We start from the raw sequence: 22,793 nt of genomic DNA, 5'->3' as shown, positions 1-22,793 counted from the left end.
TTAAAACAATAAAAATACATTTCTGCTGTTCATACACAGTTCCAAAATTTGTAGGGACTGGCCATGTTCTGTCTGGAGCCTACTGAGGAATCCCTCTTGCTTCTCCATGACTATAAGAAATTTGAGGACAATTTTGGGGGTTTCCCTTTTGCAGCCCTTTTCCTTCCTTGTCTCCATCTGACTGTCATGTTACAAGCACAGGAATCAATGGAATTAGGAGGCCACCGCACCCCCTTCATCACTGCATCTTTGTTAACTACATCTGCAGCACCCCTTTTCCATATAAGGTCATATTCTTAAGTCCTGAGGTCTGCAAATAATATATCTAAAAATCAATATATATATATCTGGGAAATGTCACTAATAAGTGGAATGCAACTCTACAATGAAATTATTTCTCAATTATAAAATTGGAATATATTAAGTTTGATTTTATTCACTGAAACGGTCTCCTGAAATAGGAAAGCTCATACTTTGTTGGTGAGAGTATAAATTGGTAATCAATTTTGGAACCATAAATTTTAACTTCTTATCAAATATTAAATATATATATATATATGATTTGCATCAGCATTACAAATTTTTGAAATCAATTCTAATGACAATTATGTAGCTAATATACTCCAAGATAAATATACAGGCGTATCTACTGAAGAAATGTTACAATAACAAATAATTGAAACCAACATGAATATTTCCTTGTGGAAAAGTTGTGAAATTATTGTAAATTATCCTATGGAATAATGATGAACTATGAATCAAAATGAGAGACATCCTAATGCTTGTCAAAATCACTGATTGTGTTTGTAAGGAGCAATAGAACTACAGAAAAAAAAAAACAAAATTATGTTATGTAATTTAGAAAAAAAAGAAAAAGTGAGCTTAAGCCATGACTAGTGGCATCATGACTTGCTTTTGCATTAGTTATGTACACATAACAAATAGCTACAAACTTAGCAGGGTAAACCAACATACACTTAGCACCTCGGTTTCCATGGGGCAGGAGTTTGAACAAGTTGTAGCTCGCTTTGCTTCCTTCTCACCAGGCAGCTCTTAAATGCTTCAGCCAGGCTGCTTTGTCATCTGGAGCTTGGGGCCCTCCTCCAAGCTCACAGGTTGTTGGAATATGAAGTTCTTTGCAAAGGTGAGGCTAAGGGCTTTGGTTTTTTGTTTGTTTGTTTTTGTTTTTGTTTGTTGTTTTTGTTTTGTTTTGTTTTGTTTTTTTGGCTCAATGTTGGTTGGAGGGGCAGGTGGATGGGATGGTAGAGCACTCTCAGCATTACTGGCCCTACAGTCCCTTGGCACATCAGTGTCCCCCCACCCCCTTCTATGCCTCTCACAACATGGTATAGGTGACTTCTTCAAAGCCAGTGGGAGACTTTCTCTCCAGTCCACTAAGTTAGTCTCCTATATCATATACAGTCACACCCCATTGTCTTTGCCATATGAAGTAACCTAATTAAGAGAATAGATATCCCAACTTATTTGCAAGTCCTGTGAATTTTCAAGGGGTGAGGACCACATAGAATATGTTTAATAAGGGCCAGGAGCACAGACAGCCATTTGTGAATTCCACCTACTATGTTTTGCTGGTATTTGTCTTAGGTTCCTGATCTCTAGTTTTGCCTTCTTCATGCTCTAGCTCTTTCAATGAGCAGATACTTTGGAGAAAGTCTCATTTGCATTAAAAGAGAAAGTAGCCCGGAGGTGAAATATGCTAGCTATGAAGATAGACTACTCAAGGAAAAAATCTGGCTCTACCATTTACTAGCCGTGTGACATTTAATATCTCTGTGCCTCAGACTGCCCAGCCATAAAAAGTTAATAGTAGTCCCCAGCTCATAGGCTGATGTGAAGATTAAATGAGATAATACCTACCTAGCTTTTGGAAACACTCACCTATTATCCCATTACCCTCTACAGGGCATGATACCAACCTTGAGATCTGAGTTACTTTTCAATATTAGAAGAGTATTTATAGAATTAGGATCTCTTTTATTTTCACATTGTCCACTAGCTGTGTAATACTCATAGAATCTCTACAAAGAAGGCATCATTTATCCTATTTTACAAATAAGTACCTGGAATTCAGAGAAGTTAAGGAAAACACCCAATATCACATAGTTATGGAAAAGGCTGAGCCAAACCCCTAAGTTCAGGTCTTTAGAATCTAAGGCCAGTGCTCTTTCTTTCCAGTGTGCCAACACGAGAAATTGGTATGAGGCTTGTTCTTCATGACACCCTGTTGTAGACCTTGTATCCATGGGAGGAAGCTAAGGAAGAGAAGTTTAGGTACAGGAAGTGTGAATTTTAATAGCCCAGTTTGGAGATGTAACGGGCTGTCTTGGAGAATACTAGATTCTCTATTAGTGTAATATTCAGGATGCATTGGGCACTATGGCATAGCAGAAGAGCCTGGGCACCTCCATGAGTCATTTAGTCCGTAAACATTTGCAGTGCCCTATTTGCTGGGGATCTGGTCAGCAAAAGCATGGAGTTTGGATTGATTATTTGCTGAGAGATTTGTAAGGATTAAATGAGGCAGTATATTGTGAAGTGCTAGAGAAGGTATTCCCAGGAGGCCAGCCAGACCACAAAACTGGGACATGGTAGTGGGTGTTTTCACATCAGATTGACTCCTGGACTGGAGTTAGGATTCCATCCACAAACATTTCTTACCTACTCCATGCCAGGCACTGTGTTAGGTGCCAAGGTGTTGCAATCAAGAGGAAGAACTATCTATACAAAAGATCCACATAAACTATTCGATGAACAGTAGAGATATAATCCCCTATAATATAAATAAGATGGAACAGTGCCTTCATATTTATGAGAACAAGGAAGTCTTTAGGAAGATGGAATTTGTTTGATATTGATGCATTAACACTATTTTGATAGTCTGATAAGCCAAAAAAGAGACTATTACTTGGTAACAGTTGTATCGACTATTATATTCAGCATTTTTTGTGTATCAGCCAATAACACAGTTTCAGTCCCTCTTGTCTCTTATTTAACTGAAAGAATTATAATTATCTGGTGGGTTGGTCATATTATCCACATGAAGTACAGAGTCAAAAACATTTCTGCAAGTTACCTATCTTAGACTGGATGCCCTAGAAGCAAAGCCTGGGATGAGGCTCCCTGTCTTCCTGGGCAAGTCATCTACTGAGAACGGGATTATGAAAGAAATGGGTAAGGCGATGAAGGACACAGGACAAAGTAGGGAAAGAAGCTAAGCAAAGTGTGGTTTCAGGAGAAGTCTGGCATTGGCCTGATACCGCTTGGTGTTCTGGAGCATGAATTGCACAGAGGTCATTCCACCCCAGGACCAGCAGGTTAGACTGCTATCCCTCAACCCTATTTGACAAGCCTTCCCACGTGCATTAATCATAGTCACAGGCAACCCCCAAGAAAGCAGGAAAACTGAGTGAGCTCAAGTCCCCAAGCACCTGTAGGTAAGGCAGCTCCTTCAACTCAGGGGAATCCTCCAGAAGCCCTGAGAACCAACTCTTTTGGCAGCTGGAGGTGGGGCACTTACTAGGAATGGGATCTGGATGGGATACTAACAAGAGTAGGTACAGCCCCATAGCTGGAAGTGGACAGGGAGACAAAGGCAGTGGGTGTCTGTAGACTGGTTCAAAACCAGTTTTGGTCTGTTTCCTAAAATCTGAAATGCTTTTAACCACTAACCCATAGAGTTTAGAGGGTTTTTTACCTATTTTATCTCATTGAATTCCCCCCAAAACAGAATCAGCCCACTTATATTGAGAAAGATGTTGAGGTTCTGAGAATTTGAACCCAAGACCACATGCCCAGTAATTGGCAAAGGTGGGATACACACCCAGGACTCCTGGCTCTAAATGCTTTTTCTCTCAGGTGACCTAACGGAAATTTGGAGGAAAGGGAGTAAATATCTTGATATGAGCATGAACTGTAGAACTAAGGACATTTTCCTACATCTAGATATTTCAGCCAAGCAGCTCGAAGTTCTGCTGAGTGTTTGTAGCTGTGGTCCTCACTCCTTGTTTGTCATTTGGAGAGCTCCACCCTGCTGTCCTTTGTGAGTCCAAGTACAGGCTTCCTAAATAAATGTCTGCCAGGAAGGAGCCTGCTTCATCATGCGCCTATAACAGGCACATGATCAAGTCCCCAGCCACTCCTGCTTGAAGACCTTCTGGTATAACCTATCTGTGCCCTGGCACATCCTGGGTGCCCATCATTTCTCTTACATGCTCTGTGCTGAGTAATAGACCGATGTTTATGCATTGCTTCTCCCTCCCCTCAGCCAAGATTGCACGGATCATAAAGTGGCAGAGCAAGGATATCGGAGACTAAGTTCCAGTTGTAACAGATCATCGGCTCTGGCATCCTGGGCAAGCCCTTTGTGGTCTGAGTTTGAGTTTCTTCCTCTGTAAAATCAATATCATGGCATTTCCTACTTCTCATAATTGTCCTGTGGATTAGAGGCAACGTATTTAAAACACTAAGCAAATAGCGGGGTGTGCAATAAATGATAGTTATTTTTCTGTGAAGAGATGCCTGTGCAAGAGACAGAGATACACGGGTGCTTGCTAAGAAAATTTCCACCACTTGGAAAGCAGATGTCAAGGCCACAAAGTGAGTTCCCAATGTGTTTAAAGTCTGTTGCCCGCATCCCCTTCCTCCTTCCCCCAACTCCGTCATCACCACTGTCTTGATTCCTCAGGGCCCTTGTCCGGAATGCCCTTGCTCTGGTTACATCATTTTCCTTCCATTCCCTAGCATCATGGCAATTCCTCCAAGAAGCTTCCCTGTGGCCCGGGTGTTAATGACCATGCCCTTTGGGAAGATCCTTCTTCTCTTCCTACTCCTGAGTAGTGACATTTCGAGAGATGCCTCTGCCATCTTTCACCTTCTGTTTAGGACTCTCAATGCCACATTCCCCATCTCAGGAACAACTACCACCCTGGAGCGAGTGATATCCCTCTTATTTCTCCAGCAATGAGGGTAGGTCCATTTCTTACATCTGCTTCCTTCTCTCTGTGCTGGGGCTAGCTGACTCCTCCCAGGGACGTTCCCAAATGACACGAGAAAGTACAGAACATAGTGTCTGGCCAGTCCAAGGACAGTTAGCGTCATTCCCTTGCCTTCCTACCCCCTCCAAGCATCTTATTTAAATACAGAAGAATTAGTGACTCTTAGTGCCTACTGTGTTTTGTTTTTCACTCCTGAGGGCTTAACACCATGCTAAGCACACAGTAGGGCTCAAAGGAAAAAAGACATAGAGTGAACACTTGAACTCTCGGTGGTGATCTTGGATCCCACCTCTTTGAGTAGCAGTCACCCTACCCTGCGCATTGGACTCCTCTGCCCTACATCTCCCTTCAGTTGAGCAATAGTCTCCAGGATTGAAAGAACAAGCCCCCCTGTGCTCAGAGGCACATGGTCATTTTTGCTAAATGAGCACATTTTTAGGTTGTGAGCTGATAACTAAATAGTGGCAATGGGATTTCAGCGCTACCTGATTACTGGACGGAGGGGGCAGGGAGAGGTTGTCCCAACTCGGAAGCATCAAATCCAATAGCTGAGGCTTTGCTCTCAGCTGCTCCCAGCTGCCTCTCTGGAACGCCCCGCCTGGAGGCTCCCAGGCTGCCCCTGGGCCTGGGCGGATCGGAGCAGGAACTTCACTCCCTGTAGCTGGCATCTCTCTGTTAATAGAATTGATTTGGCATTTGGAGAGGGATCAGGAGCCCATCTGGCTCCAGTCACTGCATTTGTGCCCCTAGGAAGGCAAGCCCAGGTCCAAGGCGGGGCCTTCTCTGAATTTGGAAGTGCTCAGATGAGATCGAAATGCCTGGGCTACTGGAGTACAAGTCCTTGTATCTTCTGAAAGACTGGCTGGACTTTTGCCATAAAGGGAGTAACAAAGAACCACTAGGACTCCTGACCTCTTCGTCCATGTAGAACTCCATGAACACATCCTCAGTCAAGATCCCGCACCCCAAATCTACAATTATTGACTTTATACCCACTTTATCATTTTTTACACTGGACCACCCCTACCAGGAACTGTGCTAGCCTGAGCCACTAGATCATGTCCCCAGTGCTGGGTCCTTCCTTCCTCCATGCCTGCCCAGCATCTCTGATGCCCTCACTGCATGCTTCAAGCATAGCATCCCCACTGGGGCACAGACCCCCATAGGTATTTTGCAAAAAAAGATGCTTTGGAAACTCTGAAAACTCACATTGGAGTCTCCACACCAAATTCCTGGGCAATCTTGGAAACTCACTTTAAGCTCTTCATGGGTGTGATAAAGCAAGATCCAACAGAGCATTCTCCAGATTACAAAGTGCCATGTCAATGGGAAGCCTGCTAGAAATATTGTGGCCACACCCCTTGGGGGGATCTGGTTGGGTAAGGACAACCTTACAGATTTCAGAGGAGGGAGGCGTTCTTCCTGCTCTCTTTGCATGGCCAGGGGTGGGGCCTGGGCTATAGCAAGGTCAGGTCAGGCTGCAGCTGCTGCCTCTAAGGTGACTCACTTCCCTGATCGCACCGCTGAGAAAAGCGCAGGCTCTTTCTTGCCCCTCTCCTTGGGCTCAGTCACACCTCTTGAGGTGGGAGACGTTTGGCACCAGGGAAGGAATGTCAGGTTAAGTCAGGAAGAATTGTCTCTGAGTCTGGGCCTTTCCTTTTGAGTTCAGAAAGAGTAGGGTAGGATAAAACCAAAACACCACAAATCTGTACCTTGGCTCTGAGTGGACTCCGAGCCTTGGCTTGGAGTCAGTGTGACCCTGGCAAGCTCCTTATCCTCTCCATGCCTATTTCTTCCTCCTTGAACTCGCCATAATAATTCCTACTTCCCAGGATTGTTTGGGGGCATTTTCAATAAGTTGTATATAATGTCCATTTCACTCCTCTGCCTTAAAGATAAACTCTTGTTAGGAAACGGGTTTCTTTGGCTATTTTGTATTTGTTTTGTTTTACATAATGATTATGTTTTGCTTTCATAATATGAAAAAAAAAATCCAGTGTATTTAATTCTGCAAAGGCCAACTGAGTAAGAACCTACGAGAAAACCACGACTCAGGGGGCTTGCGGGACCACCTCCAACAAAGTGGTCAGCTGTTCAGGTGCAGAAATGAAACTGAAATCAGGCCTCTCTCCCCTCGGTGCAGGTACAAGGGCTTCCTCAGGCGCTACCTCCACTTTGTGCTTTTCTCTTTGCAGTTTTGACCCTTGGGAGTTTAAATTTCCTTTCCATTTCCGGACTACAAATTCAGAGTTGATTTTAAAACACACACATATTTATGTCTCAGTGCATATGGAATATGTGTCTATAAATGGATATCGATCTTTCAGGAAATAGATGAACAAACTCCCAACCTAAGCAAAAGTCTACACCATGAGTCGGCTTTCCACAGAACCTGCAAGATGGGGACACACCCAGTTTGCAATTTCTCTTTTCTAAGTGGGTTTCCAGAGACCCGCTGCCACCTGGGGCAAAGTACACAGCCCCAAGACCGTTCTGAAGGCCAGTGCTTCAATCCCCTTTATTTTAGATTTTGCCCATTGCTGAGATCGGAAATGTACGCAAGCACTCTTTGAGGCAAAGATGTGCGACAAGGGAGCTTCTTGTTAGTATTGACTATTTCTCCAGTCTTAATATTGCTCGGTCCACTCTGAGTTTACAGGGGGTTAAAAAAAATCCATGCTCAGGGACCCGCTGAAGTCGGGAATGGGTGAACCTGCCACCTCTACAATAATAGGGGATCTCGGTGAAGACAAATCTCACAATGCGAGTAAAAAATAAATCTGATGACCACAGAGAAACATTAAAAATTAAAATGAACAATGAAGAAAGGAGAGGGCGAGAGAGAAGCATAATAGCCATGAAAAAAACAATTTCTTTTTAAAGTAACAAAGGAATATAGATTCTGCAATGAGTACAACACAGATGGCTATTTTGAGTCAGGGGCTGGTTAATTATATTCAAAAAAGACAGGGTCTCCAGGACTTTTTTTTTCTTTTTTTTTGAAGTGAAATATTTTAGTTCCTTCATAGAGAGACATAATTACACAATGTTAACAACCATGAAAAACAATACAAAATGCCCTCGATTTACCAAGTAGAAAAATATAACTAGTATATATGGCAATTGTGAATCTAATACTGTACAGAAGTAATTTATGGATTTTACAAATAAATTATAGCTTAAATGCCCTTTTAAAATTCTTCTTTGTTGTTGTTGTTTTTCTCCCCTAGATGTACACCAGAACTTACAATAGGAAAGGTTCCGAGCCCAGCTTATTGCAAATCAGTGCCAGTCAAATGTCCTGCCCACAAGCTCGAAGAATTTCCTATTTGGCTCGTGAAAATATTCGTGCAGTTTATTGAGGAGTTTGGGGTCGACTTGGGGGTGCGCCCGGCCTTTGGACTCGTGCAAGCAGCGGTCCCGGCCGCCGTCCCGCAGGCAGTAAAAGCCCTTGGTTTTGTTAAAGTAGAAGTTCGAGGCGTTGATCTGCGGCGACAGCTTCAGGAACCTCTCGACCTTCTGGATCTCGGGGAAAGGGTCCCTGATGAGGCGGTCGCCGTCGACGATGTGGATGCGGCGCAGCGGGAAGAAGCGCAGCCAGTTCTGCAGGTGCACGTGGTAGAGGCTGCGGTTGAGCGCCTTGTAGCCCACGTTGAGCCGGCCGTCGCGCACCAGGAACTCCTCGATGGACGGGTAGGGCTTGCGCTTCTGCACGTGGTTGTAGAACACTTGGGTGTAGTCGGACAGCACGCGCTCGGACGGGTCCCGCAGGATGAGCAGCAGCCGGATGCCCGGGTTCATGCTGTGGACGCGCTCAGGCACTTTGGGCGACGTGAAGTACGCGGGGGTCTTCTCCACCGTGAGCTGGTGCGGGGACGAGAAGGGCATCTGGCCCAGGTACCAGCGCAGGCCCTGGCTGTAGTGCTCCTCCCAGTCGAAGAAGTGCACCTCGTTCTCGGCGGCGGCCACGTCGGGGTGCAGGCTGAGCATCTCCAGCAGCGCGCGCGTGCCGCCCTTGCGCACCCCGATGATGATGGTCTGCGGCAGCTGCTGGGCCGAGCCGTTGGGGGCCGCGCCGTCCCGGCCCTCGCCCTGGAGGGTGGCGGCTCGGCCCGGCTCGGCCCCCGGCGCCGCGGGGCGCGAAGGCGCTAGCGGGAGCTGGGCGGCCAGCAGCAGGGCGCCCAGGAGCAGCGCGGCCGGGCGGGACACCATGGTGGCTTCGCGGCCTCCCGCTCAGGGGCGCATGGGGCGCGGGCCGCCGGTTACTAGGAAACAAAGGGGGAGAGACGTTAGCCCCCAGTACACACCGGGCCTGGCGGAGCCGACAACCCCGGAGTCCCGGGCAGGGAGGGCAGGGAGGGCAGTCCCCTCCCTGGGGCTCCCTCGCTCGGACACCCTGTGCAGGGCCGCTCAGGAAAGGTTTCGGGCTTTGCAGAACTCCCTGTGGCGACTCCCGGGATGTGCCGTTTTGCTCAGGTGGCCCCGGTGCACAGAGGAATGGGGGTGGTTTTGTTCCACTAAAACTTAGCATTTATGGATGCTGCACTCGGAATTTCATATAATTTTCATGCAACATCAAATACTATTTTCTTTTGATTTTTTTTCCCCCAACGATTATATCTATTCAGCTCTCTGCACACACACACACACACACACACACACACACACACACAAAGGGCAGATTGGCCCTGCCCCTCAGAGTTTGCCAACCTCGGCTGTAAAGGAAAGGGTCGGAGAGGTCTTTTGGACCTCAGCAAACATCACGGAAATATCTACTACCTGTCAGCCCCAGGCAGAGGAGCTGGTGATGGGGAAGCAGACATTGTTCCTGCCCACCTCCCACCAGGGGCTCCTGATCTAACAGGACTGATCATTCTGTAATGATTAGTCCCTATTCTTTACCCCTCCGTGCATCCAATTCTCGTTCCGGCCTCACTGTGGGGGGAGTGTGCTCCCCAGCAATCTGATTTGGGTTTGGCCAAGGGCCTGGGAGTGGGAATGACAACGTGCCAGTCCCCAGCCTAGGCCTCGAGAAGCTTTGCGTGTTTGCATTTGCCCTCTTGCACTTCTGCCTTGACCGTGAGCAAGATGTGCCCTGGCCAGCCTTGGGCTCCATAGGAAGAGGAGAGACACGTACGGCAGAGCACCACACAAGCCACGGTGTGCAACATAGCCATCCTGGCTCCATTGTGGCTGTAAGCCACTGAGTTCGGGGGTGGTCAGTACTGCAGAATAAATGTGGCAAAGGTTCTTTGATATAACCTGACTGTAGGCATCAGTGCTCTATCTGCTGTGATTATACTTTAGGTGGGGTAGTATGAGGGCACACATTCCCTCATTCCCTCATTTTGCCTAAAACAACTTGGGGTGGCTTCATGGTAGAGAAAATGTTTGAAGTGAGCCTAGAAGGACAAACAGGTGAGGTGGCTTTCCCATGTGCAAAGCTGCACCGCTCATGAAGTCTGCTCAGCTGATTGGCGCTGTGACCCTATAGAGCAAGGTAGGAAGCAGGACAGCTATGGATAGGAGTCTTGCCTATGGACACACAAATTTAGTCCACTTCAGAATTCATAGCCCAAATCCAAAACTCTGAATGCAGGGCTCTTTCCACAAACTGCCTCCTTTATATCTCCTCTTCTTTACCAACCTGAAATTTATAACATTTAGGCATCAAAGTCCCACAAGGACACAGCCACTGCTGGGCCAGATGGCAGGGGGTTCCCAAAGACAGAGGAGTCACGCCCACATTTCAGGGAACTGATTAACAACTACAATCATCAAGAAGTGTTTGACCGCCTCCTGGAAAGAGGACATTGAAAGTACTTATAAGTCATCTCTGTCCGAGCACAGTTAGGGAAGAGTTAGTGACAGGCTGCCTTGGGAACAGGGGGCTTGATAGAGCCAGCAAAAATGTTCTCCATCAAGAGCGCCCATAGTCTTCTTTATGCAAGGTTTAAAATTCACTATATTAGTTTAAACTTGTCCAGAATGCATAAATAAATTTTTGTGGTTTTCCATTTTTTATAATCAAACCAATTGCTCTACCTCCCTCAGACATCAACTGTATTAGCTGTTTTGAAAAAATGTATATTAAAATGTATTAACCCAAAAAGGCAACTAAAAACTGGAATTTTTTAGAGAATTACAGAATACTGGAGAAGCGACTTGCACAAGCAGCTAATATAACTTTTTAGGAAAAATACATAGAAAAAGAGAAAAAAAATGTTTAAGGATGGATGACCGATCAGCTGTGGTCCAAAGTTGTCTACTGATTGAACAAGCTCAATTTCATAGAACTCTTCCTTACTCACTTGAATGCTTTAGTATGTTTTAGTAAAATTTCATTTCTTTCTCAGTGTGGGTTCGACCTATAAAGGCAAATGGATGCCACTTGTGATTCCTTTTACGTATTTGGGATGTGTACGTACACCTGCGCAAATGCATGCTTGTGTATGTGTGTGCATGTGTGTATGCTCCTGTATGGGTGTGTGCACATGTGCAAGGAGTAAGGTGGGTGAAGTGCAGGAGAGAATGACTACTTTATACTACATCGTTTTCTTCTTCTTCTTCTTCTTCTTCTTCTTCTTCTTCTTCTTCTTCTTCTTTCTTTTTAGAAAGGAGGAGAGTGACAGAGGTGAGGGAGGCAGAGGGAGAGGGAGAAAGAATCTTAAGCAGGCTCCGTACTAAGTGGAGGCTCGATCTCATGACCCTGAGATCATGACCTGAGCTGAAATCAAGAGTTGGATGCTTAACTGACTGAGCCACCCAGGCACCCCTCGATCACACTACTCTTAGTGATGGCTATTGCTGATCCCATCTCATAGCTCTGATTCCAGACTCAAGAAGCAATCACAGATCCCAATCCTTCAATACCTATGACACAGTCAGAGGCCAGATCTGAAATTCAGCTGCTCTAACTATTCATGCTTCTCTATTATGAGGCATCCTGCTTGGTATAGCGCACATCTGAGCTTTTTTTTTTTTTCCCCTAAAGGGGAATTATCAACAGACAGCAGAAAAGAACCTAAATATATATATATACTTTTTACAAAAAACAACACCAAAAAAAAAATACACAGGCAATTAGTAGTTTAAAAGCTCCTCACTTCTCTTTAATACTTTCTAAAGATGTATTTACTTATGTCTAAAGCCTACATTCCAAAACTATTTGAGGTATATAGAAAAAAAAAAAAAACCTTAGCTAAAGTCTCATACACTCATACCATATATATATATATATATATATATATATATATATATATAGAGAGAGAGAGAGAGAGAGAAGCATGTATATGTATGAGTTATATATATATAAATATACGTATATATACATATGTATAGCATGTATACATATGGAACTTTAGCTAAGTTTTACATATATATACAAATAAAACATGCATATGTATATATACACACATATACAGATATCTATCTATCTATAAAATACATATTACGCACACACAGTGGTCACTGCCAGCCAACTTCCTCCCATGGTCATCTGATAATTTGAACTCAGTGGCACAGCCAAAATTTCTGGGCCTTTTACTAACACTCTCAGGAAAGAGATGACTCTCAGGCTCAGGTGAGCCCGTGAGCCAGGACACCATGGCCATACGGATCCTGACACGAGTGCACATGAGAGCCGTGGCCACCAGGCCCGAGATAGCTTGCCTAAGGTCACATAGAAAATCTAGGCCTAAACCCTGTGGCTCTGAAATTCCAGTCTGTCCTCATCTGTCTGCCATTACTGCTGTTTCCCTAGCATGGGGCCTTCACAGGAAATGAGGACAATGTTTAGGGGGTCCTAAAGAAGGCAGGCCCTCAAAAACCTAGCGAGCCGTGACAAAGTCCCAGACCAGCGAGTCCGGAATCCGCTCACACAAAGGGTAGGGACTTCAGAATAGCACAGGGTCAGATTCATTTGTTTCTTCTATTCAGGAGGGAAGTCAACAGGGATTTGCCAGGCTGTGGGGTCAGAAATCCTGTCTCTGGTCAAAGCAACTCGACCCTTCTTGGTTTCGGTTTTCTTACCTGTATAATGGTAACAAGTGCACCACCTCAAATGGTTTCCTTGAGACTGGACTGAGGTGACCTGTATCTAGAGGCATTCATCAATAGAAATATTAATGTGAGCCACATAGGCACTTTTTTCATTTATCAGACAAATATCAAAATTGATGGAACTTATGCTACCTATCTGACATTTTAACTGAGTTATAAGATTAACTTTCCATTTTTACCAATACTTTCTCCTCTCCGTAACGTCAAGCACAGCCCTTGCCCCATAATAGTCATGCAGCTGGTGAGTTATATAAATAAAAGTACAACATGGAGTTTTACTACATTCCCAGAAAAATCCCAGCATTTCTAGGCAATCAAGAGATGCTCATGAAGGCCACAGTCACCCCTCCTAAAGGTGGCAGTAACCACCATTTATTTCAATGTCTCTGACACTTAGCCATATCTCGCCCTGTGACAAAGCATCTATTATTATAGCTTTTATTATAAGTGTTCAAATGACCCAGGAGTCACATTAAGAAAAAGAAATACTTTTATCTTAACCCAAATATCCAAAACAGTATCTCATCAACACATAATCCCTATATGAAATTAAGGAGATGTTTTGCTTTTTTTTTTTTTCCACCACGTCCCCAGAATCCAGTGCGTATCCATTTACTCCTACAGTGCATCTCAAGGCCATATGGGGCTGGTTGCAGCTGAAAAGGGAGCGCAGGGGTACACAGAGCTCAGCAGAGTTGCAATTCTTAATTTAAGTGGAGAAAGTGCTCTCTGAATAGTCAGATCCCTTCACCCCACTCACAAATTAGGAGGAAGCCAAGTTGAAATTGTAGGCAGGATAAGGAGAAACTGATCATCCTCTCTCCAGGAGCGAACCAGGTAATATTGAACAAATGGAACCTTCTGGAAGTTTGAAGCCCTGAGCTGGCACAGGCAGTGAAAGAATGCTCAACTGTACCTGGAGCCCAGGCCTCCTGCTTTGCCAAAAGCAATGATGGCAGCTCCGATCTCCAGCACTTGTTACTGAGCAGACACTAGGCTGGCAACTTCGCACACTGGGCCCCTGTGATGCTCACTGCCAAGTCTTCAAGAGAACTGATCTCCCTGCAAGAAAGTGAGGCTCAGAGACATTCAGGGGCTTGTCCAGAAAGGTAGAGGCTGAGCTAGGAAACTCCACCTGAGCAGACAAAGTCAGGGATGTCGCTGCCCCTTTCACTCCTTGGTGATGCCTGGAGTTAGGGTACATGTAGTTACTGGGTCTGACGATATGCTTCTCTGGTCCTGTCAAACATTCATACCTGGTAACGATCTTTTGATGAGGGACAGGGTTTCTTGGAAGGATGAGCAAAACAAACCCTCCTCTTCCCTTTGTAGGTGGATTAAAAGGTCCCAACGAGAGATCTAACCCCTCTCCGTTCACTCCACCATTTATTTATCAAAGATGCTGTTTTCTTGGTCCTGCAGTGATAAACCAAGCTCTGATTTGCAAAAATGTAAAAAGGCAAAAGTCTTCCCCATCAGTAACATTAGGCTTCCTTGGGCCCCACCACGCAGGTGTTCACTGCATGCCAGGCATGGGGTGACATGACACAGGGACAGCCCACAGGATTTTTCAGATGGAGGTTCCCTTGCACTTGAAATTAAATCCAAATTCCTTTCCAGGCCCAGGGATCCCCCAGGATGGGAGCTGCCTATCCCTCTGGCCTCAATCTGCTTCTTCAAGCCAAGCTCCCACCCCACTGACCTTTCTGTTCCTTTGAACACCTCCCAGCTCTGGGCTCCGGCATTTATTTGTTGCTCCCTCTCTTTTAAGCATCCTGAGCTTAGGCTTTCTGGGGCTGGCTCTTTCTTGTCATTCAGATTTTATTTCAAACACTGGCTTTCCCTACAACACGGGCCCACCCGCTCTCTTTTAACCATATTCTTTCCCATCATCCTGTTTTATATTCCTCATGTACTATCCAGAACTATATTTGCTTGTTTGCGATGCCAATATCAGAACCTCCCAAATGGTGTCCTGACTCCTCTCTGCTGCATCCCCTGGGGCCTGGTATGATTTCTGTGCACAGTGGGTGCTAGCGATCCTATCTGCTGAATGAACACGTTGATGTAGCAGAAGGTTAAGCAAATGGCCCAAGGTACTGAGGAAGGCTCTTAATTCAATAGAAGAACATTCTGAACAGTTTGTCTATGAAAAAGGCTGTATTGGATGGTAGTGAGTTCTTCATCCCGAGAGAGTCAGGCAGAAACCAGATGTTGAAAGGGGGTCTCAAGATTTCTAATGGTGACTGGACAAGATCACCTGAGAGTCTAGAAAATATTTTAATTAAAAAAGGAGGGGAAGCAGTGAAATAACCCTTCAAAATATTTTAATTTTCTCCTTAAGTCTTCTTATTACATAATTCACATCATGACCTAGATTTCAAATGTAATTAACTACAATATATTCCCTCAGTCCCACCACTGCAACACATTGATGGATAAAGAGAAATAACTAGAATATTCCACGAGAGGTAAATTTAATGCATCAGAAATAGTGCTGCCTATAATCCCTCTGTCTATGAACACCTTTCCAGCCCCTCAACAAATACTAGTGGCACAGCTGGCACAGACCAGTAGCTCCTCTTGGATGGCAAGGAGGCTCAAAATGCTGAACCACAAGTCTCATAAGGGATATAATGAAAGGGTTGGAAAGGAAGAGATTACTAACTGGGTGCTCAGGGTGTTCCAGGCAGTGAGCATGAGTACATAAATGAACTCAGAATTCTAATACTCGCAACAAAACTAAGAGGTGGTTATTCTCATTTTATCTTCCTTTTCTAAAGCAACAGAAAGGTAATGTACAGTAGTGGGGAAAAAAAAAAAGAGCTTTTGCAATTGGGCTGATGCAGGATGGTATCCTTACAGCTCTCTGAACTCAGATAAGTGTCTTCCTTGTCTGAAGGGCAGCCCTTTTGAGAAGGGCTCAAAATACCCTTCTGTAAAATGGGCAAAACCTACTTCCATATGGAGGCCATCAACATTAAGTTGGCATTAAGTTGGTAAGGACATTTACCCTTGCCAAATATATAGCACAGGGCTTGGCACACAGCAGGCATTCAACAAATGTGAATGGCCTGCCTTTCTCCCCATGACAGATATGCGATCAAGCTATTAAAGTTCAAAGACCTTCCCAAGGTCACAGACCTAGGAAGTGAGAGAACAACATTCCATGGGCCATCTCTAAAGCCTGCTGTGCTTCTTTTCCTTTGAGTGGTGGTATCTCCCTGTGGGCAGCAGGGGAAATGCATTCCAGGCAGAGGGGAGAGCTTATCCACGAAGATGAGAAGAGTAGAAAGGATGAGAGAGATTATACTGCCAGACAAGAACAAGCATCCAAGGGTGCTGAGTGATTTAATTTTCTGGAATGTACTGAAACCTCAGTAAGAACAACAGAACTGTCGTTTCCATACCCAACCAAACTTCTGAGCAATCAACAGTGTAAGTTTTTTTGTTCATCTTTAGGAGTCAAAAACATCTTCACTTTCACCTTTAAACAACCACTGAAGAGCACAGCGTGGTGGTGTCAAATTTCCATCCTTGGCAGGTCAGCTTGGAAACCAAGAAGGAGGAAATAGATTCAGCTTGTGCCTGTCAGTCTATGAAAGGACAGTGATATCTCAAGACTTACATAAATATTTATTTTCTTGAAATTGCCTGCACATGACACTCTTCAACAAATGTTGACACCCGCTTTTGTTTGGATTTACTTATGGTAATTGCTGTGAGGCCTACCTCACATGGGGTGGAAAGGGTTCAGGGCAGAAAAGACCCAAGGTCAGTCCACATAATGTAAATAAGTTTCCCTGGGTCACATTGACTGTCTGGGGAAAGGAGGTGTAATTGGTCCATTTTCCCCTTGAGAACGAAGGACTTTTCGAACGCTGTTTCCTCCAGCCTTACTATGCTGCCTGGTGTCCACAGCAGTGCTGGGAGTTCTCCCTATTTATAAAAGCCTACCTGGATAACGAACAGAACTCTGGAGAACTGAAGGAAGGAGGTATCTGGGCAAGCCAGGGAGGGCAGCACAGCATGACAGGGATTTGGGCCAGAATATTTCTATCACAGTCTTGTTTCTGAGCCTCTGAGAACTCCACAAAACCGTGAGGATGAAAAATGCAACGTGTCCCATAGGAAGTCTGAAGCCAGTTCCCGTAAGATTCTTCTCCAAGGAGATGAGAGATTAGGGCCAAAGGACCTGAATGAATAGTTGCTGGTGGGGGGTGAGTACAGTGTCCTTCCCAGGAGCTCGGGATGCCCCTTTGTAATTGCCTAGCACAGTGCTTTCCAAACTCAGACGTGCACACCGGTCCCCTGGAGATATAGTTCAAAATGCAGATTCTGATCCAGGAGGTCTGGAGAGAGGCCCAAGAGTCTGTGTTTCTAACAAGCTCCCTGGGGGAGCTGGCCTGGCCACCCTAAGCCCTTAGAATGGTAAGGACCCCGTGAGTTCCAAATGCCCGGGGTCCATTCAGGTTCAGATACTGATCGCCATGGCCTTGGGCCGGGAGCCGCCAATGTTCCTTTGGTTTTTGTTTCTTCCTATTGTTGGGGCAGTTTGTTTTTAATTCCAGGACTGGAAACTATTCATGGTAGACAAAATAGAGAGGGACCAGCCTGGCTACAGAGGTGGAATTAGCTGCAGAGGGGGTTAGAGGGAACATGCTGAAATTATCAGAGGATTTAGAGCCAAAAACGCTGGTTCAAACCACAGCTCTATAATTTCAAATCCACAAGACAGCATTGAAACTTGGAGCCTTAGATCCAATGCACTGGCTCTATATACCAATTGCAAGGATTAACTAAAACGCTCTACGTGGATGCTGAAGATATTGCCATATTGCCTGGCCCATGGCAAGCCCTCAAATCATGGTAGCTATTTTTGTCCCTAAAAAAATAAAAGAAAGAAAGGCTGTGGGGTATAAATGGGATCTGGGGATGATAATTAGTCAAACACATTTGTTCATGATCCAAAGTACTGCAGTGACTCAACCAAAGAGGAGCTCAAGGAAGAGAGGACAGTGACATGCAGAAAGGTTCCTGGCTGTCTGTCTGGGAAGGGGCCATGCGGTGGGTCCTCCCTCAACACCCCCTGCACCTGCACGAGCGAGGAGTGGCCAGGTGTGTGCAGCGGTGAGGCCCCAGCGAGAGAAGAGGAGGAGGAGCTGCTCAACGTGTTTAATCTGCCTGGCTGTGCACAGAAGGCAGCAGTGACCTAAATAAATCCTTCATTAGAAGCAGAAACACGCTGGCACAGGCAGTACATGGCGCAGCTCTGTGACAGGAGGGCGGACGGGGCCTCTCTTATTACTCAGCGCAGCTGAGTGGAAAGGGGGCCGTGCTGGTAGGCAGAAGGCAGGGAGGCCCACTGCCTTGACATACCTGGGGGTGCGCAGCTTCAGTCTCTGCTCCAGGTGGGCTCACCCCCACCCCCAACAGGGGTCATGGGACTGTGGGAGCTTCTGAGCCCAGGCAGTCATCACCACCCCCCCCAACAGGTGATGAGCAGCCACAAATCCCTAGCATGTCCCCCAGAAATAGCCAGCAAAGACACACAGGGTATCAGAAGCCCAAGGGCCATGTGCCATCATCTTCTCTGGTCTTTTTCCCTGCAGGATGGGTAAGGTAGGAGGAGCATGGGAACCTCAAGGTCAAGAATGCAGAGGCTAAGCCAACTTGGAGATCCAGGTTTCTTATTTCCTACCCCAGCAGAAATGAGACACATGGAAATCTGTGCATCTCTTGTGTTAGGGCAGAGGACATTAGGATAATCTGGGGCTGGAAATAAATGTGAGCAAACCAAAGGAAATTCTTCCCCTACGCAAAGTGGAGGGGGGGTTTACCTCATTTCTTAAGCCAGTTTGTATGGACTGAGTGTCTGTGTTCCTTCAAAATTCATATGTTGAAGCCTTAATCCACAATGGGATGGTATTTGGAGGCAGGGATTCCAGGAGATAACTAGGTTTAGATGAGGTCATAAGGGAAGGACTCACGACGGGATTAGTGACGGGATAAGAAGAAGAGGGACCAGGGCGTTCTCTCTGCCATGCGAGGACACTGCCTGCAAGCCAGGAAGAGAGCTCTCAGCAGGAGCTGAATCTGAGGGCATCTTGATCTCAGACTTCCCAGACACTACCACAACTGGGGGGGCTTGGCGGGTGGTGGTGGTGGTGGGGGGATGTATGTTGTTTTAGCCACGTAGTCAATGGTATTCATTACAGCTGCCCAGGCCAACTAATCCACAGCTCTTACAGGGAAAAGCAAAGACAAGAGGTTTCCCTGGGACTGCTGCATATTTCTTGGGGTAACAGGTGACATCTGGGGACAAAGCTGGCTGGCTGGTGGGAACTGCAGCAAGCATGGATCTGCCTTAAGGACCCAGCTTCTGTCAACTGCCCAGATGTTGGAGACGAAGGACCAGCGCCTGATCTTTGAAGTTTTCAAGATCCAGCTATGGGTATTTATGTGAAAACTCCTGATTTTCATGACTGTCACAGACAGGTATTAGTTGCCACATAAGGTGAAGGTGGGGGGAAAAAGACTGACAGGTAAGCCTGCAGACACTGATGACGCCTGAGGTCCAGAATCTGCCCAGAGGTGATTGTTTTTGCAAGGCACCCACAATGTTTCTAAATTTGTTCTCAGTTATGGGGGATATAGAAACGATCCAGCCGTTGTCCTCAGAGCACCCTGTAAAGTAAAAGATACACACAGAAGGAGAGTCATCACCATGGTCAGTGTGACCATAGATCTGGCCACAGCTAGCCCAGAGGTGACACTGAGCTGGATGGAGGAAGAGCAGGGAAGCCCCTATATGATCCCTTGGAGAGGACAGTGGATGTCCTGGCATCATCTGGGAGGAGACTTGGGGTCTGCTCCTACGCTGGGGCTGGTTGGGAGGTACGGTCTGTGGGACACAGTGGCAGGTGTAAAGCCGCACCAGCCTGCAGGTGTGGCATCTGGAGATGCTTCGGGCTCAGGGATTTAGAAAGACAGGAGGGAAAAGAGCCACGGAAGGAAGCACCAGGTCCTGAGCCTAACTCTCAGTGACATCACTTACGCGCTCCAAGTTGGGGAGAGTGAAGGGAAAATCTTGGAAACCGCTGCTCATGTTTGGCCCAAGATTTTGTCTTTCCTTTTGAGTTATGCCTGTTCTTGGTTTAACACGATCATTTAAAAACAGACACTGAAGTGAGCACTTGGCATTGACAGGCACCGTGAAACGCACCAGCGGATCAGTGAGGAAGAAGCGTGCCTTGCCTGTGAAGAGCTGAGGGGAGATGGCACATAGGGACAATTAAAGCGGGCTGCCATCGCTGGTTTTGATTTTGCATCACCCGTGTTTCATCCCGTCCTGAATTAAATAGTTGCTGTTCACATGATGGCCCTGAATAAAACAACAGCACAGGTTTGTTTGTTTTTTTTTTTCCTCTACTGCACACACACATGCACATGCGACTATGATGTTTTTCTATCCCTCACTTGACAAACGTGAAAAACATCATTCAAGTTGAATATTCCTTTATTCGGAAGCTCCAAGTTCTACAAAATGAGTAAGTGTCTCATCTGCCTCTGACTGGAGCTTTACTTTCTCTATACAGAGTTTACTTGGCCAGGGAGGACCTGTCTAATTATCTCGCTCCTGAAGGGCTGTGTAATCTACCCAGAAGCACACCTAGACCTCACACTTGACACAACCTGCTCTGGGATCTCTTGTCACCTTGTTTCAGTATCATCAGATTAACTATTATGCTACATGTGAAGTTAAAGCATCACCAGCCCGCTCACTTATTCTTTCTGAATGTTGATGCAAAATGATTTGCATTTTATACTTTTAAAATATTACTCATTTCTTATGACAAAGTATTTGAAACAACCTGGCATTAGGGGAAGACATTCGGGAATCATGATGAATTATAAGAGCTCAGATGGGGGAGGCTGGTGGTTAAGGGGGTGGGTTTGAATTCTGGTTCATCCCTTTCTCCCCCTTGGAGATCAAGAGCAAGTTATGTGACTCTGTGGGCCTCGTTCTGTCACCTGAAATGTAGGGCTGGTAACAGCATCAACCTTGTAGATCGTCATGAAGATTAAATGGAACTTAACACATGAAGTGCTAATAAGAAAACCCTCGCCAAACGGCATCATTGCCACTGATCTCCGGCTTCCAACATTCTCTCTGAGAAAGGTCCTACTCAGGCAGTCAATATCGCTCGCACAGATCATTCCGGGCACATAAAATGCATCTCTGCAAAATCTTCTTTGCTTGAAAGGGCCAATTAGGGGCACCTGGGTGGCTCAGTGATTGAGCATCTGCTTTTGGCTGAGGGCGTGATCCCGGGGTCCTGGGATCGAGTCCCACCCACATCGGGCTCCTTACGGGGAGCCTGCTTCTCTCTCTGCCTATGTCTCTGCCTCTCTCTCTCTATGTCTCTCATGAATAAATAAATAAAATCTTAAAAAAAAAAAAAGAGCCCATTATACACACAAGTGAACAGGATGCTGAGCTGTGGCTTCTGGAGGTAAGGTTCTGCCCCAAGTTCTTCCCTGATTTCTGTGTGACCTTGGTAAGGACGCAGAATTACTGTAAGTCTTGTTTACAACAGGAAACACTCAGGTCATAAATTCGAAGATCCTCTGCCCTCTTGTATCTACCTAAAATGTGAGGGCTTTAGAGAATCAAGAAACATAACTGTTTGTCATGGCAAGACACTATTATGCAAAACTCCAAACAAAATGATTACTATGAAAGTAAACCATATAGTTTCATCACTTGTGCTGGCATCAGTCTAACACTTCAAAGGTTAAAGGTGGCAACATATATTAAATTTCTACACTGCTGAGGTCTTTTGGATAATGGGAAACAATAGAGCTTCTAGCAGGAAAAGACGGTTCCCCTGAGTAGGATCTCCCTAACTGCACCTGCTTCCTTGGCTCTATTCAGATCATATTCAGTGTTCTTTCGATGAATATTAATTGAACCTAAGACCTGATTAAAAGGTGGATCAATTAGATTTGGGGATAATCTATGAAGGATGCTTGGCCTTTACTGGAACCAAACAAGATGACTAGCATTATATGGGACATTTCTCAGTGACAATAAAATACACAATTATAAGAAGCCCTTCAGCCTGGGGTTGGAGCAGAGGGGTTGCATGTAGTGTGCTAAGATTTCCCTTTACTGTACCCTAAAGGGTCAACTTAAAAACCTTCCCGGCTGTAGGGAGGGAGTTCACCCCAGGGTTTTTTCTTGCTTAGAGTGAGATATGTAAGTTTGGGAGTGAGCAGAATTGCTTAGGACAACAGAAGAGGGATGAGAGCCTGCCACAGGAGTCCAGCTACTTGGTTCTTACCACATATAATACTCAGAATCTCTCTAAATAAAGGAAGAAGAAACCTATGAAGAATATTAGCATGCTGAGAAAACCAAAGCATCTGTCCATCCAGGATACCCATAAATCAGAGCCAAGATCTAAATAGACTTGCTATGTACCAGGCACTGGAATTGGAGACAAAATTGACATCCTGTCCCTTCCCTCAAATGCCTCACGCACCACTGCAGGGGTCAGGTGGAAACTGGGGGGAAGGACGCACAAAGAGTGTGGCAAATGCATTGGGGTTTGGTCTTTAAGGGAGCTCCTGCCAGGCTGCTTGTTAGCAGGGCAGAAAAACTCAGTCAACAGAATAATGTCCATACAGGCATCACACTTAAGACCATCTGGC

General features: G+C 45.6%; 1 protein-coding gene across 3 annotated transcripts in view; it reads right to left on the bottom strand.

Annotated features, from left to right (window-relative positions):
- Window positions 1–464: 464 nt before the first annotated feature.
- Window positions 465–22,793, bottom strand: part of HS3ST1 (heparan sulfate-glucosamine 3-sulfotransferase 1) — a 38,612-nt gene continuing 16,283 nt past the window's right edge. For 2 of the 3 annotated variants that reach the window (XM_041753375.1, XM_041753376.1), the window contains exon 2: window positions 465–9,280. In XM_041753375.1, the coding sequence (XP_041609309.1) occupies window positions 8,298–9,227 (930 nt within the window). In that variant the 5' untranslated portion in view covers window positions 9,228–9,280 and the 3' untranslated portion in view covers window positions 465–8,297. The remainder of the gene's footprint in view (window positions 9,281–22,793) is intronic. The other variant, XM_041753374.1, reaches the window with a different exon arrangement.

The sequence above is a fragment of the Vulpes lagopus genome, chromosome 4, assembly GCF_018345385.1.
Source record: "Vulpes lagopus strain Blue_001 chromosome 4, ASM1834538v1, whole genome shotgun sequence".
NCBI lineage: Eukaryota > Metazoa > Chordata > Mammalia > Carnivora > Canidae > Vulpes > Vulpes lagopus.
The sequence above is the reverse complement of the archived record's forward strand: the minus strand, read 5'-3'. Positions and strand labels throughout refer to the sequence as shown.